Here is an 18861-nt window from a genome sequence, read left to right on the forward strand (position 1 = left end):
GTCTGTGATTTCAGCTGGAGGCAAAAGATCTTGATCAAATGGGATTACTGGATATGAGTTAAAATGGAAGAATTCAGGATATGTATTTATTTTATTACTACAATGTAAACATTACATCTCACTGGGATCATTGGTCACCAGCTGTTACCATTTTAACTGTTTGGGTGTTCATACAATCCAAGTCTTGTCTACACTTCTGTAACCACCCTTCACAGGGTATAAAATATCTATTTTTAATTTTACACAAAAACAACCCAAATCCATTGGGTTGACAACTGTGTTTCGAATCTTGCAACCCTGACTTGCATAATATTTGCAAGACTATTGCCTTGAAAATTGTTTCTAGATAGGGCATTTTACAACCCTACAAGATATATTGAAAGAAAGTTCAGACCATTATTTAGAGGGTAGGAGGGTTGTCAAATATTTTCCTTCAAAAAATTTATAAATAAGAAAAAAAATATTGAAATCTTAGCTTATTAAAACAACTGCAGGGCAAAGACTTTATTTTATTTTTTAGGTTCTATGACTGACTTTGTTGGATGCACATATCTAAAATAATCTTTTCTTTAAAAGGATACATAATTATTTGGCTATGTGGATGTTCAGTGTAATTCTCTTTTAATGCAACCAGTTCTGGCCATTCTTTAGTCTTCTATGTTGGAACCGTAAGCCTCTATGAGGCCTTCTAAAGAATGGATGAATCCAGACACGCTGCATATACCACCTATAACGAAAATGGCGACATCAAAGAAAACATGGTGCCACATGAGCTTCCTCCACAAGAGCTTGAGGTGGAAGAGACTGGGGAGCAGGAAACAGAGGCCTGCACCTGTGAGGCTCCCTGTAAGACCCATCAGGAGGGCAAAATGAGGGACATAGATAGCCATTAACAAGGTGAAAACTACCAGGGCACACCTGAGGGCTAGTCCCCAAGACTTGATCCTCCCATCACCCCCATAACAGTTAGGAAAGACTGCCCTGTTTCCATCTTGGAAAAGGGACTTCTCCAGGACTTCCACAGCTGCAAAGAAGGGCAAGGGGTAGGAAAGCAAAGCTTTGGACACCAAGAAAAGGTTGACTACTGCCCTAATGGTGGATGGCAAGTTGTCTGTGATGACTTCTTTAGTCTCATCAGCCCAGGTCAGATAGGCTACCAAGGCAAAGAGTCCCTTGAGAATGCAAGCTGCTATGTGAGTCCAGTTCATCATGCAATGAAACTCCTTGGGGTGCTGCATGTTCCCCTCTAAGGAAGGCAGAAAGATCTGGGAGGTGTAGCTGAAGACGATGATGCCAATGGAGATGGGGAACTTCTTCACATCAATGTAAAACTTGACTTTGTCCCAAGCCCAGTCACGTGCTCTGGAGAGACAGTAGGCAATCACCAAAATGTTGATCACAAAGTGGGCTAAGGTGCAGAGCAAGCTGAACTTCGAGACAGCCTTGAGGTTCTTCAAGAAAGCACAAGGCAGGAGCACAGCTGTGGCAATGATAGACCAAGATTTCTGGGAGACAGGCAAGTTTGGGAAGCTGTTGTACATCAGGTTCCCACTGACCACCACATAGAGAATACAGGTCATGACCAGCTCAATGATCTGAGCCACATTCACAATCCTCCCTCCAAGCTTGGGAAACCTGGGAGCACAGCAAGCGTTAGCAATGTCGACATAGGAGTCTCTCACCCTGACTATCTCCCCATCTTCATTCTCTTCGTAAAGACAGGCAATAAGGATTTTCCCAGTGTAGCAGCAAACTACTGCAGCAAAAATAATTAAAAAGAGTCCTAGATATCCACCATGAAGGATAGCATAGGGCAGGCCAAGAACAAACATCCCCTAGAAAGAGACAAAATGGATACTGTAGTGTTCATTTTAGCAAGAGACCACACACACATACAGCAGCAAGATCTCTCTCTCTCTCTCTCTCTCTCTCTCTCTCTGTCACACACACACACGATTCTACTCGATGCAATCAGATCACAAACCAACAGCAAGATTCTGCTTCATATAATCAGGTCTGAGAGAGAAATTAAAAATGAAATTGGACAAGGATTCCTGCTTCACTTGTCTGTCTAGAACTCTTTTTAAATGTCTAAATATTTCCTGAGCTGCTAAACTGAACTGAAGACAAGCATTTTAATATAAAATAAAACCACATTTGATCAGAATTTGTTAAAAATCTGTTTTCGGAATGAAAGGCAGAGAAGTTAGTCATTTCAGAATTGGAAAAGGAATAGTCCTCACCATTTCATAAAACATTCACTCTTTTATTATTATTTTATTGTTATTATTACTCTGCTATTTGAATTTCCCAACCTCTGAATATCTTCGATCAACCTTTTAATTCCCCACTCAAACATATAGGACACTGAATCTGGTTTGGATCAAAACAGAGACCCCATTTTAAGGGGCAACTCTGGGAAAAGGTTTGGAAATATTCATATAGCCAGATTAAAAATCATTGGGCTGCGTTGCCACTTACAACACACGCTCTCCATGATGCAGTTGCTTTTGACATACTGAGGATGCCTCTGCATTTGAGAGCGCGAGTTGCTTGTGGGATCTGTCCACATTACTGAGATTCGGAGGGTGACACCTTTAAAAGTCTCTAGCTGCTCTCCACAAAGGACTCGTTTTCCGTTTGAAATTGCCTAGAACCCTGTAAGGAAACACACTTTACATACATAATCATTCTGGAGCTAGAAAGTTGGGTGGGGGGTTACTAGGACAGGCAAACCCATCTCTGCTGTTCTCTCGTGTGCATGGGGCCCAGAGGGAAAGGTCCATTCATTTAGGAACGTTATCAGTACAAATGAATTAACAGACGGAAGCTTTTTAAGAAGAGATGAGAGACTCGTAAAACCGCTCGGGTTTTATTTGCGACGGGTAATAATTTCGGGGTGAAATTGGTAATATTCACATATCCAGACAGCCAGAGGAGGAGGCTGGGAATAGGGGGGGCACTAAATCCCCTCAAACCCCAAATGAAAATCAGTCCCAAACACGCATCTCACGTTTACAGCAGCGAATACCAGGACTTTGGGAGAAAACAGATTCAGTGGGAACACACCGTTCTCAGGTGTCTTCATTTGCTTGCACAGTGTTCAGGTGAGACACTTTAGCGCTCAGTGGACATGCCATTTTGGTTGTTCAAGTGAATTCTATTTACAACAGGAGAGAGTTGGCAAAAGCCACGCGCTCCTGCTCATTTTTAAACTTTACTGGGCAACTTGTCATGTTATGTGGAGTGGAGAAGGGATGATCGCTTTTTTTTTCCTTTTAGTAATTTACCCCCGAGCCCAAACTGAATTGACTCCATCAGACCATAAAGGCAAGCAGAGGGGAGTGGGCTGCATTCCAGATTGACACCCTCTGTTGGCCTGATCTCTCTGTCCACAGACCCATCCCACCAGGGTTTTACGCCATCAAAATATAATTCCCGAGAGGAAAAAAAAGCGTGCAATTGGGGATGGGAGGGGGCTGACATATTTGTGTAACAAGCACGGTCTGAAACGATGTTGTGAGTTTGTGTGAGTGTGTAAACACCCGCACCTCACACCGCAGCGTACACACTCAGACCCCCAACGCATGTGCATGCCATTTCTGCCTGGTATGTTTCAAGGTTCTGCGTCAGACTGAAGGCAGCAGGGAGATTTCACACACACACACACACACACACGTTATTATTATGACCCATGTTCCCTACACATGCCTGCACAGGTAACCTGCAGCACTGGGGGGCGCGCTGCTGGGGGTGTGCGGTGAGATGTCCCCCCCCCCTTACCTGGATTGCGTTGGTGACATTCCACCCAGCTTCCCAGGCGGTGATTTTGGGCTTGGCTTGGCTGGAGAGCTCCGAGCAGATGCCCTCGTCCTTGGAGGCTGACGGGGGCAGGGGACCCGTGCCGTCCCTTTGGTAATGGATATCCCCTTCTAGGGGCGGCTCGGCTCCTTCCTCGCTGGCGTCCGTCTTTAAGATGTCCATCTGAAGCCCTTGCCTGTGCTCCATGTCCAGGTCATCGCAATGCACAAAGCCCACCGCCTCTTCATCGGTAGCCGCCTGGAAGCCCATCCTCGCAAACATGCCGCTCACTTTGGCCTGGGACTTGTTGGAAACCGAGGTGGCGACGTTGGAAAGCTTGCTCCGGATCAGAGTGGCCATGTTGCCTCTCTTGCTTGGGATCCTCTGGCCACCAAGAAGCCGGCGGTCCTCGGCACCAGGCGAGAAAGTTCTGCTGCTGCGGGGCTGGCAAAGCCGCTATCTCCACTTCCTACCGCAATTGGACCTTCTCCCCTTCAGTGTCCCCTGGAGCATGACCCCGCTCGGTTTGAGTTCCTTGGCAGCTCCCGATCAACACCTCACCCTCTTCCTTGTGCATATAGACCGGGGGGTGAAGTGGGGTGCCGGGGAGGGGGGTCTCTGCAGTGCTGGGAAGGGGGGGTCGGCGCTCTGGTACCCAGCCTGTGCTCCAGAATATCCCTGTCCCCTCGCTGAGCAGCAGAGACGCGGGTTGGTTGTCTCCAGCCTCAATGATGCCCGTGCAATGCAGAGGAGCCTAAGGGGAGAAAGGCAGGGGGACGGGGGATGATCACCAGATTGCCAACGCAAGCCTTTTGCTGTGCACACCACGTCTCCATCCCAATGCGCCCATCTATCAGAAGGAAGGGGAGAGGATTGCTGCATTTCTGAGGGAGGTACCACAGTCCTCATCAGAGCCCTTCCTCCCCCCCCCCTTTACACAGCAACACCCACACCTTCTAGGCTCTGTCATCCACACTGCAGAGGGAGAGAGGGAGTTGGCGGTGGAGGGAGATGGGGGTAGTTCCCCCTCCCTGATTTATATGTGTATCTACATTTATATCTCTATCTTCCCAAAGGAGCCGCCTCGCCCTGATTTGGGAGCCGATTTTCGCTGGCAAGACAAGGGCCCAAAGAAAACCCCCAATGGAGGCCGGGAGCTTCCGCTTCCACCGTTTTGTCTCTCGAACGATTCCTACGTGTAATTAATGTTGCTAGAAATCCGCGGATCATTTTTTGTTTGCCAAAATACAGTGTAATGCACTAAAGCCAGATTTAAACGGCTATATACCTTCTTTCTATAATGTATAGCTAGATACAGATTCCTTGTTACTGTGCGCATATCATGCCTTTGTATGTACCCACACAGATGCCTTCTTATTGTCCATATAGTTTATATCTAGAGTTTAAATATAGATTTCTCATTATACCTATATTCTGTATCTACATCCAGATACAGATTCCTCCCTAGTGTTCATCTATTTTATATCTAGATACAGGTTCTCGTTATAGGTATATTCCATATTTATATAGATGCAGATTCCTTCCTCTTGCCCATATATTTTAAATCCTGATTCAGATACAGATTCTACTTTTGTATACATAAATTCGATAGCTGTATGTAGATACAGACTTCTCCTTATCGTCCATGTTCTACAACTACAGATGCCACATTTAGATATCACCTTATTACATATAGATATATAATATTATTTACTTTTGTTTTCAAATGCTTATATTTATTTTTAATGCAACAGCCTTAAAATTATTCATTTTTATTTAACATATTTCCCTGTTATTCCATTTGGGGAAAGTCTATAAGGAAATCTATACCATTGTAAGGGAATGCGTAGTTTTATAGTGTTGTTGTTTAGGGGATGCCATCTTCCCTTCCTTCAGAATACTTGGATAGGGTTTTTATATTTTTATTTTATTTTATTAAGATGTTAAATGCGAGCTGTAAAAATCTACTTATTGTTTACTGCTTTCACAAGACACGTATATTTGATTTCTCTTTAAAAATTCTTTTTATTTGCCAAACTCATTTTGTATTAAAGAGAAGCAGAATTGTCGACACTACCGATTATTTTCCTAGTTAAGTATTACAAGATAGGTGACTAATACAAATCTGATTGAACTGAGAAAAGGAATTGGATGTGGAATTAAGATGAAAACGACTAGAGGCTGGAGAAATACATCCACCATTTCTCGTGAGATGCCTTTAACCAGTTAAAACAGGGATTTAATAGGCTACAGTGTATCTGAATTGAACCAATTAGAACTGACACTAGTTAGAGCTTCACCAAAATAAGAAAAAAATAGTTCTTCTATTATGGTTGTTATGTGCACTGACAATTGTATCCTAATTCCTTTCTGTAATGTTCCTTCCTGGAATCCTCTGTGCGGACCTGGGTGCGAAAGGTCAAAGAGAACCCAAACAATGATGCTTATTTATAGCAAACGGTTCTCTGCAGAAGAAGGAAGGCCGCGAGGTGCATTAGCAAACCAGGGCTCATCTCTGCCTTTGCTTTGGAGAAGGAATTATTACATATCATTGCACAAATAGGTCGAGAAACAGGAGCGCTGCCCATTTTTTATCCATATTTAGAAACATCCAGCATGCATTGGGAGCTACGGAATTATCAAATCGCAACCAGAATTTAACTTCCATTTTTAAAAATCCCCCTAACTGAGAAAAATTTCTGATCACAAATTCAGGTGTGTATTTTTAATCGATGAATGGCTATTCTCTTCCTCCCTCCTCACACTACCACTAAACGGAAAATGAATTTTCTTTTAATTCAACGAGATTTTACTATGTTCTAACATACGATGGAATTTGTTGTCGAAAATTAGGTGGGAAAGGCATGTCTGGGGTTGTGCGATTCATCCAGACCATATTTCTTAAGCCCAGCCCTGAGGTCTCTGATTCCCAACACATCATAGATCAAAGGGTACCAATTCGCTTCAGAGAACTTTAACTTGTGAAACTGACTTGAGCTGTAGTAAAGCACTGAGAATTTTCCACATAACCCACAGAACGAAACACCTGATAATCCAACAAATATATTGTCTTTTGCTGGACGGTGAGCTCCGCTGCAATTTTTCCACCAGTCGGGTAGCAAAGGAGCGGAAGAAACGATTAATTATACAGTAATTTGATGATTTTTCTCATGCCACTTAAAATATCCTTTTCCTTTCTTCCAGTTTATAATTGTTCATTAGCATAAACCAAAGGAAGAATTCTATTTGTTTTTTTTAAATCAAATGTATCGATCTATCTCGAAGAGTTATTAATTACAAATTTACAAACTTTAGGGAGCCTTAAACTAGCGATCCTATTTACTCTCTATTGAAAACAAACATCTGTGAAGAATGTAGATATTTGAAACTAACCTCTGTCTTCCCTCTTCGTTTCTCTGGTCCTTTTGGCAAGCAGCCTCCTGGTGCTAACAAGATCTTTCTGTGAACGCCCCATTAGTGGACTTTAGCTATTTCGTCAAACGGGGGAAGCCCCATTTTTCCCATTAAGAGCTTTTAGTTGTATGATGTCAGTCGCACCTCCCTCACCGGAAAGCCACCAGACAAATAAACCCTTGTCCATCTCCCATCCCATCCTCACCAAACCTAGGGCAACCCCGACAGACACGGAGGCAAAGAAACAAACTCAACCCTGGAGACAGCTAAATGTAGACTCAAACAAACAGGGGGTCAGTGTACATGGGGGTTTGGTTTAAAGAGACCACACTGGCAATCAAAGCAGGATTGTGGGGGTGGGGAAGAGGGTTGTGGGACCAAAGCAACCACGCGTGTTTGAAGCTACTGGAAAGGTAAGAGCAGGGCGCTGAGTATCAGGGAGCCCGGGGCTATGGCTCAGGGCTGGTTACTGACTCCAGCAAGCAAGGCTCGATGCCAGAACACCAGAGCCGGCAGCAGACACTGCTCGCTGGTCCCTAGCACTGCACACGCCTTGCCTCCGTCTCAGAGTCCGTCCCTTCTCTCCCCTCTTGCGGGGCATTGAGGACGCAGGGTGAATTCCTGATTCCTGTGATGTCAATGGCAAACCTCTCATGGACTTCACTGGGGACAAGCTATATCCCACTGTCTTCCTATTACACAGCAGCACCATGCGCCTTAATATACAGATCAACAGATGCATCTCTCTACATATACTAGGGAGCCGGGAGTTTGGGTAATACGAGTTCTCTTGGCCACCCAGACAAGTCTCTTTCCCTGGTACGGAACAATACAAGCTCCTTTCTCTCCTTCGCAGCGGGGGTTTGTTCCACTAACAGTCCCGGTCCTGTTCCCTGCAGCATCGGCTCCAAAGAAGGGTTTGTCCAGATAACTAACTCGCGCCTCTGTGCAGCTCTGCATCGTTACCAGGGAACAGAAACCAGGGTAACAGCAGCATCCGAACTAAGCCCCCGTTCCATCCACACCGGATTGCTGCGGAGTCCTAAGTGCTAGAACTCCTCGTAAAACGCCCATTTGTATAAACCGCTCACTGACACAATGCGGAGCGAAGCTAAGAAATGATGATACACAACACGTCACCCCTATAAATTACATCTTTAAATGTAATCTGGATTTCCTATACTGAGTTTAATTTAAAATAAACCCTAAATTTAAAGTCAATCACCAGCTAAATGCATTTATTTTTACGCACGTACCCATCCCTGTTAAACAGAACTCCGCTTCACTATGTTTAAATTCTACAGCAAAGGAAAACAAAAATCTTAAAAGGCAGTTTGCTTCTGAATAAAACTGAAAAACAAGCAACAAACTAACAGCCAAGCAATATGTCCCCTAGAGGGAAAAAAACCCTATTTACATCAACCCACAATGAAAATGACTCTTCTCCCTCCGCCCGCCCCCACCCCCCTACCTGAGAATTCTTTCACAAGAAAGAAACTTCCTCCTAGCTAGTTTTTCTGTGTTTCCCAGCAGCTTCCTTGAATGGATTTCTGTAAAACATACCCTAAACTTTTGCCATGGTCTAAAAGAATGGATTCAAGATATGACTAGAAAGAAAGAAAGAAAGAAAGAAAGAAAGAAAGAAAGAAAGAAAGAAAGAAAGAAAGAAAGAAAGAAAGAAAGAAAGAAAGAAAGCTGCAGAGAAGAGTGTTGGCGTTTACCTATGCTTCTCTCTTCATCTTCGCCGGCAGTGCATTATTCCATTAGAAAGTGGGGAATGGATGAGGACCAGGGACAGCAGAAAGAGGAGAGAGAGAGAGAGAACTACGTCTACGTCATTCATGCTTTCCCCCCTAACTAATAATTATCCCCAAGCAGGATGTTACATCTAAACATTGCCCAAAGGTTAGCAGGTCTCCGGGGTGCATTTGATCTGCAAATAATTTCCGAACGGAGCTAAAGCAGAGCAAATAACAATTCCTAAGCCCCGGCTTCACAAAGACGGAAGGGTTTCCACTGATTTTTATACTTTGCTTGTCTATATAAAAACAAAGCCCTGGGTGCTTTCTGGAGCCTCAGTCACACCAGGCGCTGTCTGGGATGGTCTTCCTTCCCGCCCCTTGTATTTAAACAAAGCGCATCTCCTTTCCAGACTCAGCAGTGCGAGTATCTGCTCCTAAAGGGAAGGCTAACCGATGCTGACCAGCTTGTCTGCTTTGACGGTAAGTTCTCGCTGAGGCTTGCCAATGTGCCAGGAAATCTAATGGGAATGGAACTGCCTTGCAAAGCCTTCCATGGGTTAAACACACTCGCCCTTATCTACACAGCCCAGGCGCGGTGCGATTTGCAGTTGCGGTTCCTGATTTAATAACCTGGGGGGGAAAGGCTATTCATGACTAAAAATCCTTGGGTAAGGGGGAGCAGAGGAGCCCACACAAAGCAGGATTCCTCCTACAGTTGCTCTATCCACCGACTCTCCTAATGTGAACTGCAGATGGGCATAGCTAGGCACAATCGCCTTGCAAATGGGCTCTCAGCCTGGAAGCAGTTCTTATTTTCAGGAAGGGAAACTGGGAAACTATACGGCCCGGTGCAAAGTTCTACAGTTCTGTGTTGCAATTTTTTAAAGGGGTGTCTACCAGAGGAGAGGTTGGGCAAGTCCTTTGCTCTCTGCCTCAGTTTACCCCTCTGTAAAATGGGTATTATACTGGTATTTACCAAACCCAAAAGGGTGCTGTGAGTCTGAACTAAAGGCTGCAAAGCGCTTGGAGATCCTCAACCGAAAGATTCCATGTTCAGGGTGTGATCATGCATCTAACCTGCTCCCAGTGCAACATACAAGAGATTTAAGTCTTCAGAAAATTAGACCCCACACCACACTGGCTCTGGTTATTTGTGTTCCATTTAGGAGCTAATCCTACAGTAATTTCTCCAGTCAAATAAATATACTGAGAGGTCAATTTCAAATTCCTTGCACATCCCAAACTCCAGTTGATTTGAACGGGAGAGTTGGGTGAACCACCACTGCAAGATCACAAGGTGTGGATAAGTTTTCACTTGAAAATGATGAGTTTTGCTTTGGTTTCATTTTAGCTGGTTGGCGTACTGGATGGGTGAGAGACCCCATGTGACCAGAGAGAATTGTGGGTACTTGAAGGTGCGATTGATAACATTTGTGTATAGTGAAAAAGCAACTACCCTGTAAAACGTGTACCTACTCTGTACTTAGATATAGGTATGTATGTTTTGAAGTTAAGTGACTAAGGTGCATACAGCAATTGCCACAAAAAGTCAACATTTGCCATACAATTACCACAGATATCTCCTAATTCTTAGTCTAGGGCAAAAATTGTGATATCTCGGATAGTATTCTGAGGTAACTGTTAGCAAGCGCTGATTTTAAGGGCCACTATTGAAATCAGTAATTGTATCTCTATTTGTGGGGGTGGGGGTGGGGGTGGGGGTATTGATTAGACCACAGAGGTCAGAAATGGCAAAGATTTACCAGCCCATTGATAAAAACTGTACAGTATCTAGCTATCCCTCTGGTATTGTAAACATGCACCTTCTTGTTCTAAGCTTTCAGACACGAGTGGCTGTACAGTGCAGAAATTCATTCCAGTTCTTTCTTCCCTCTCCAGCCCCCTTCCCCCACCTCCACAGAAGCCTTGGAGGTGAATTCTGACAGGATAATAAAGAGTTGCACAATACACTATAAAAAGGCAATTAGGTAAACTGCCGGATTGGGACAAGCCTTTGTGACCTGGTTAATAGCTCTGAACAGAGCTGGGAATTTCAAGAGAGTAGAGAAGGAAAAAGACGCTGGTATATCAGTGCCCTTTGGGCTGGGGGAAAGGAGTCAGCAACAGTCACCTAACTATATCTGCATAATTTTTGTGGAAGATGTATTGATAGTCTCCTTGTTAGGAGAAAGTAGCCCTGTGAAATTCTACCGTATGTCCCTTCACTAGGGTAGGTCTCTTGTTTGAACTCTGCTATAAAAGTTTATGGTGGCACCTGAGGTCAGCTGTATTTGTATTATAAGTTCTTTTTTATTAGCATCCCAGGTTATGGGATAAAAAGTTAGTGAAAGAACTGAGGGTATCCCTCGGGAACACACTACCTCTGAGTCTCGCCAAAAGAAGTCGGTGCCATTGCCCATCATCTAATACCATACAGCACAAAAATGTGGAATAACTACTAATGAGATAAACTGAAGCTTCTGTTGTTAAGAATGAATCTTCATCAGCATAATACTAGCATGGAACAATGCAAGTGTTGGCTACAGTAGAACCAGATTGTGAGTGGCTAGATCCCCACCATCAGGACCAAATCCATCATCTTATGATTTTCCAGAAACAAGAAAGAGACACTTGCAGTCAGAATCACCATTATTTTAGGTTAAGACACTAGCATAACAAGAAAAAAACAAAAAGTAAAAGCTCCATGAGAAAGAGCACATCATGTGTGGCTTCTTCTTTTAACAATCTGCACAGAACATAATGGGGGGCATACTGGTACATACCAATGGTCCATGTAGCCCAATATCCTTTCCTCAGACAGTGGCCAGTACCAGATGCTTCAGAGGTAATGAACAGAGAAAGGCAGTTATCAAGTGATCCATCCCATGTCATCCAGTCCCAACTTCAGGCAGTCAGGGACATTCAGAGCATGGGGGTGCATCCCTGACTAGCTTGGCTAATAACCAACTGAACACAAAATGACTGCCTGACTCTGTAAACAGCAGAATTCTTAAGATTTAAAAGGTGCAGTACAGATGCATAACAAAAGGCATCACAGTTTTAGATCAGTATCTATCAGGATTTAGCCTAGTAGGAATTTTGCCTGTGTAAGGACGGAGTAAAAACTGAGTAACATCTTCCAGATTTGACCTACATTTTTTTACACTTTTCAGTGTTTCTCCTCTGACATGAACAAAACTTCCCATGAATCTCTGTGATCTTCATATGCCACGCAAACAAATCATTATGAACAACAAAATAAACATCTTCCAAAAATGAGAATAAGACTAAAAAATGCCCTAGGAGATATTTCTCTTAGGTAAGAATTAAATTTAACTGTGACCTTGGCTTTCCTGTTGAAATGAAAAGGAGGTGATCATTGTTGATGTTTATGAGATTAGATTCCCAAGCTCACTGTGAACATGGCATTTCTCCCATGAGTTGGATTCAAGTTAATAGGGTTTTCATTGACAACATATATAAAGCTTCATCACTGTCAAATTAAATGAGCATTTAAATAAAATATTCATATTTATGCCATGAGTAGTACACAGTATATTTCCTAGGACACAATTATAGTGTCATTTTGAGAGTCAAGGAAAAGCATAGCATATGTATGCTTGGTAATATTTAAACCCTTCAAAATTCAAATTAAAAACTCAATGTTCTTTGCTTTCTGTTAGGATTCTGTAATCTCATCAATATATTTCAGTCAGTTATCAAGACCATCAAAACAATGATGAGGTCTATTTCTCCTGCACATAACTGAATTGATGACAAAATTCTGGTCCCATCTGTAAACAGCAGCAGAAAATTGAGCATCAATATTTCACTGTATTCTGGACAGCAATCACCCAACACACAGCATCCTTGGCCCCCTCTATTCCAGGCAGGTTGTTCTTGGACAGAGTAGGAATAATCTATACTGGGTGTGAAGTGTCTGTGTGTGCTTAGTTGCTGTTGCTAGGTCAAGAGGCAAATGCTCACACAAATGTGCTGAATACACACTTCTGACCCATAGGCCTGCTCCCAGGATGTCACGGCACAACTCCTTTCATAGGAACAAAGGAGCATAGAAATTGCCATACTGAATCAGACCAGAGGGCCACCTGGTCGTGTATCCTGTCTCTGACAGTGGCCAGCGTTACTTCGGGGGGAGTTGTAAGAAACTCCATAAAGGGCAGGTATGGAATAACCAGCCCATAGGATAAGTTTCATCCTCAGCAGTTAGTGCTTGGTTCCCACCCTGAAGCTTCGTAGTTGGTATGTCTCTATTTTTTCTCCATGGACGGTCTGGGGAATGACCTTTCTGTTGGCACTACAGGAGTCAGAACTGGGGCAGAACACTACTGCCCTTTGCTCCCTTGTGGTTCCTGGAGGCAGTGCCCAGGCCCATCAACTTTGTCCCTTAATTGTTATTTTTCATCCTTTATTTTGTGTCCATTCTGCAATGAGGAAGGAAGACCAACACCCTTGTATTCAGACCTATCGCAAATGTATTCCAGCTATACCCAAAAGCAAACCCACAGCAGCAGCCCACAGGAATGCAAGATCTGTCAGTGAATCAGTACGTAGGTACTCCTGGTGATATGTTCATGGTTAACATAGGGAAGCAGTTTGCAGATGTTATTGAAATGCTCCTGTAACAGCAGAACAAGAATACACCACAGAATATACTACCCACACCTGTAGGTTCTGAGATTGGCCTGTTAAGGGCCACATTCTGAACCAGCCTCAAATTAGCCTATAATTTTGCACTTCTGCTTTTAGGCTCACAATTGACTTTGCAGGCAAATATTAACACTCCCCATTCTCAAATTGTGTTTGTGTATGTAAATTGGGCAGCTGGGTACTGGGCTACATGATATGCATGAGCAGATGACTGTGCACATGTTCAGGGTGCTTGTCCACTTTTGTGCAAATGTAAGAGTACATAAATTAAAGAGGGTGCTGTAAATTTGGACCTGAAGGTTTTAAACGCCTTGGTGTAAAGCAAAGTGGGGAAAGAATTAAGGGGAGAAAAAGAGGAAGAAATATTCCCCAGAATATTTGACATGTTTGATGGACTTGAGCACCAGAACAATACAGTTTTCCATATTGCATTGCTTGCTTGAAGATAATGACTCACGCTGGGACTGTCATGGAGGGATTGTGCAGGAAGCTCCCTCCCCATCACACTTGTCTACTCCCCACATTCCACACCTATTTTTCTTTATTTAATTTTATTTTTGAGACCATCTAGGTCTCACCATGGTTGATCTAGGTCAGCACAATTGGCTGTACAGGGAGAAAGGCCAGATAAAAAGTGCACTTCTGTACTTATCCTTTCCCATAAGGCAATAACAAGGGACAAGCAATGAATTTAACAGGGCAAAAACAATTAGAAATATATAAACATAAATACCGGGTTTTAACGCAACAATTAACTTGTGAAACTCATTGCTGTGGGACACTAACCACGCAGATATTTTTAGCAAGATGAAAAAGAATATCAGCTGTCATTACACTACTCAGGATAACAAACACAAGGGCGACCAAGTATCATGATTCACAGCATGTAGTGCTCACCAGCTGGGCTTGGAAAGAAATTTCCTTCCGTAATAGTGCATGGTACAGTTGGCAAATTATATGAGGGCTCTGAAGGCTTTCTTTGAGCATCTGTTGTGGTGCTGCCCGTGCTCTGAGAGTGAACAGGGAACCTGATGGACCACACGTGTGTTGTGGGATGGCAATTCCTGTGTCTCTAACTGTACCTAGCTTAAGCAACAGGAAACAGGAAAATGGCAAATAGCATTTTTAGAAACGTTCATATATTTACGAATATTAATACTCTGCACTTCTGTAGCAAACACTGCAGCTGCAGGGTTGTTTTAGCCATGTTGATCCCAGGATATTAGAGAGACAAGATGAGCAGGGAATATGTTTTATTGGACCAACTTCTGTTGGTCTGAGAGACAAGCTTTCGAGCCAGACAGAGCTCTTCTTCAAGTTACTTGGGACCTGAGGACGAGCTCCACGTAAGCTTGTCTCTCTTACCAACATAAGTTGGTCCAATAAAAGATATTCCCTCACCCACCTTGTCTCTAACACCCTGTGCAGCCATGTAGGTGAAATCCCCCTTCTACAGAAAAGGAAACCGAGGCACAAAGCTGTTACAGCCAAGGTAGCAACACATCAGTGGATAAAACAGGAACAGAACCCAGCTCTCCTGACCCACACCCTGTGTTTTTTCTCTAGCTTGGTATTTTATGGTCCACAACACTAGCCTCTGGGCATGTCACAAAGCTTAATGAATTCATCCTCACAACACCCCTGTAAAGTATTATTATCCCCATTTCACAGATGGGCACATGGAGGCACAGAGAGGTTAAAGAGCCTGATTTTTGGTAGTGGTGAGTACCCACAGCTGCCTTGGACTTCTATAGGAGCTGCTGATGCTCAGCACCTGTCAAAAATCAGGCACTAAGTTGGTTTCCTAAAATCACACAGTCTGTGGCTGAGCCAGTGATTGCACCAAGAACTCCTGAGCCCCCCTCCTGTGTTTTATTCACAAGACCATCCTTCCTTTCCTTTAACTCCTAGATTGTGACTCCTCTCTCTTGTGTGTTCCTCCAGAATGGCAATCCCTTTCTTTTCATGCTTTTCATTGCATCTTTCCTTTCCTTTGGCATCTACCCTTTTTTAGTCCCTCTCAAGCCCAGCCCAGCACACAGCCCACCCTAGCAGCGATTGAACAGTGCTCTATTTTCTCTGTGTACCAGGCCAGCACGTTTATTTTTTCCCTGTCTTCCACGGTAGCTAGCAAACACACAACTACAGTACATAACATCGGTGCCTGAGGCTCACGGGGGCTCAGCTGTATGTTTGCGACTGCAGATCCATCTGTTGAACATGCCAGTGGCCTCACATTGGATGATTTGGGAGGGAGAATCCATTAAAGAGAGAAAGTCACTCTGCAATGAAGATCAGCATATTTGTTTTTTTCTCTCCATGCTGCTTGTCTTTCATCTTATTCCCTTCTGTAATTTAAGGTGAGTGGCTGATGAGAGGAATCTTGCTGGTGTTATTTATACCCACTCCCAGCTCTCTTCTCAAGGCTGTGTTTAAACAGCAACAAAGAAACACACTGCTTCGTGACCCGGTAGTGAATAGGAATAAGGTGGTATCCCTTTAAGTAGTTTATGAGCTCTCTAGTCGTGCTCACCATGTTCTGTGTTTTAGAAGTTGCCAGAATCCTGTCACAGAGCAACAGTATATGCAGAGCCAGGTCTTGTGTATTTGTGTAGAGTTAGCAAACAAGGTTATTTGGCACGCAGCTCTGCCCATATGGTTCCTTCATATTGCTGATTGTTGTGTAAAGAGTGAAAAAGACACAATGGCCCCATGGGCCCATAACAAACATGGTGCTTTAAGGCTAAATGGAGCCCAGCTGCATTCATATTTCAGGGATTCACCGTGGAATCTGAGCCGCTTCCAGTCACAGGACCCATCATCGTGATTTTATATATCATGATTTATCCACCCCGTGCATGAAAGCTCAGAAGCTCTATCTCCTTCTCTGGCAGTGCACTGAGAGAGAGAGAAAACAAAAGGCCATCCCATCCAGATCGCCCCTTCCAGCAGCAAAACCAACGGGAAGGAAACTCACGGACTGATCCTGCTCTCTGGAATCGTAGCATCCTATTCAGCTATAGCACTTAAGCACGTGTGTCCTATTATTATTTGTTTTGCAGCAGCTCTGAGGAGCGTCCCCCCTCCCCCCCAGTCCTAGTCAGGGCCTCATTACACCACCAACAGTACAAACGCAGAACAAAAAGACGGTCCCTGGCCCAAGTTACTTCCATGGTACAAAGAATAGTCTTGCACTGGCACTGAGATGGCCCAGATGCTGAACAGGGTTTTTCCATCTCTAACACCCAATCCCACAGCAACTTCTGCTATTGAACCATTCACTGTTGTTCTGGTTGGGACAATTTCTCTCATCTTCATACCGCAGCCCCAGTATAAAGATCTACACACAAACTGCATTAGATTTAAACCATACTTTCATCCTTCTGCCCATGCCCCCCATTCCTCACTTCCCCACCATGGAAGGGGCTCTGCGTGCATCCCATTCCCCTTCTGCCACATGCCCGGGCTCCATGTATTCCCCATATTCCCTTTCCCCCATACTATTGTCCCACATTCCCATCCCCATGCCATTGGCTCTGTGTGCATCCTCCCCTCCCTTTTCTATCTGGGACAGGGATGGGCAAACTACAGACCACGTCTGGCCCATCAGACATTTTAATCTGGTCCTCGAGCTCCTGCCGAGGAGCAGGGTTGGGGACTTGCCCCTCTCTCACGTGCTATGGCTCCATGCAGCTCCCGGAAGCAGAGGCATGTTCCCCCTTCTGGCTCTTATGCGTAGGGGCAGCCAGGAGGTTCTGCACGTGGCCCTCCACCCCAGGTGCTGCCCCCACAGCTCCCATTGGCTGGGAACCCATGCGCCAATCCCCTGCCTCAGCCCTGATGTCCCTCCCATGCTCTGAACTACTCGGTCCCAGCCCGGAGCACCCTCCTGCACCCCAAATCCTTCATCCCTAGCCCCACCCCAGAGCCTGCACCCCCAGCCAGAGCCCTCACCCCCCTGACTCCAATCCCCTGCCCCCTCCTGCCCCCTGAACTCCTAATTTCTGCCCCCACCCCAGAACCTGCACCCCTCCCGCACCCTAACCCCCAATTTTGTGAGCATTCATGGCCTGCCATACAGTTTCCATACCCAGATGTGGCCCTCCGTTTCCATACCCAAAAAGTTTGCCCACCCCTGGTCTGGAAGATAGATTATTCAGGGTGTCAATATTTTAAAACTGTATTGGGAGAATGGGCAGAGCTGAAGGGGAGGTATCATTATCCCGAAGAGTTGAATGGCTGTCATCCACTGGTTCTTTTATCTACAGACAGTTGCAGAGAAGGTTGAAGCTGCTAGGTCTGCTAATCAGATGCCAGAGGCTCTACATGTTCCCCATTTTTCCCCCTTCCAGGGTTGTGAGTTCAATCCTTGAGGGGGGCCACTTAGGGATCTGGGGCAAAATCAGTACTTGGTCCTGCTAGTGAAGTCAGGGGGCTGGACTCGATGACTCTTCGGGATCCCTTCCAGTTCTAGGAGATAGGTATATCTCCATTATATTTTTTTAATTTTTTTATTTTCTATTTTCACCAAAAATCAATAGGTTTCAGCCCACTGATGCCTAGAATGTTCCCTAGACTTTGGGAATTGACCAAAGGCGGTGTTCAAAAGTTATTGGGTAACAGATAGTCAGGCAGACAACCAGAGAAATGTGCTGAGTTCATTGTAAGATCTCATTTCACTAGACCAGTGGTTCCCAAAGTGGGGTTCATGAACCCCTGGGTGTTCGCAGAATGTTACAGGAAGTTCGCAGAAAAATTTTACTAATGGTGGCCAAAGGACACAGGGCATTGGAGGCAGCAGGTGGGACCTGGTTGCAGGGCAGACAGCCCGAGCCCCAGGGAGAGCAGGGCCGGCAGTTGGAACTGGCAACCCAAGCCCTGCCCCCATCAGCGGGGGAGCCAGCCATGGTTCCGGACTGCCAAGAGCTATGCAGAGCAAAGCAAGCGCCTCCGTCACACAGAGGAAATTTAAACTTAAATCCTGGGAAATATTCATTTTTAGGAGGGGGTTCACGAGATTTCACAATTTAGTGAAAGGGGTTCATGGGCTGTTAAAGTTTGGGAACCACTGCACTAGACCAATAGATGAAAAGTTCTGTAGAAGGGCACAGTACTAGAAATGTTCACATGTGGCTTCTGGCAGAAGCGCCTGCCCAGCAGTCCTCGGCCCTGGTTCCTCTGCTGCATTATCTGTTTGATGCTGCAGGATATTGAGAACTCTGGTCCTGACCCA

The 18861-nt window shown here is 44.6% G+C and overlaps 1 protein-coding gene across 2 annotated transcripts; it reads right to left on the bottom strand.

The window, feature by feature from the left end:
* Positions 1-413: 413 nt before the first annotated feature.
* SLC32A1 (solute carrier family 32 member 1) lies at positions 414-9006 on the bottom strand. Of its 2 annotated transcripts, none has more exons than XM_039497675.1 (3): positions 8937-9006; positions 3784-4555; positions 414-1835 (listed from the first exon to the last, which is right to left on the bottom strand). In XM_039497675.1, the coding sequence occupies exons 2-3, from the start codon at positions 4159-4161 to the stop codon at positions 648-650; spliced, it is 1566 nt and encodes a 521-aa protein (XP_039353609.1). In that variant the 5' UTR covers positions 4162-4555; positions 8937-9006; the 3' UTR covers positions 414-647. The 2 variants fall into 2 exon arrangements, with proteins under 2 accessions (XP_039353609.1, XP_039353608.1); XM_039497674.1 differs by lacking the exon at positions 8937-9006 and adding an exon at positions 7195-7322.
* Positions 9007-18861: the final 9855 nt, after the last annotated feature.

Source organism: Mauremys reevesii, linkage group 13, assembly GCF_016161935.1.
Source record: "Mauremys reevesii isolate NIE-2019 linkage group 13, ASM1616193v1, whole genome shotgun sequence".
Classification (NCBI taxonomy): domain Eukaryota; kingdom Metazoa; phylum Chordata; order Testudines; family Geoemydidae; genus Mauremys; species Mauremys reevesii.

What these genes read in the sequence shown, in the direction of transcription:
- SLC32A1 (XM_039497675.1), bottom strand. Translation starts at nt 4,161, where the DNA reads ATGGCCACTCTGATCCGGAGCAAGCTTTCCAACGTCGCCACCTCGGTT. An exon ending in ATGTCACCAACGCAATCCAG is followed by an intron (nt 1,836 to 3,783) that starts GTAAGGGGGGGG and finishes GTCTCTTTCTAG; the next exon opens with GGGATGTTTGTTCTTGGCCT.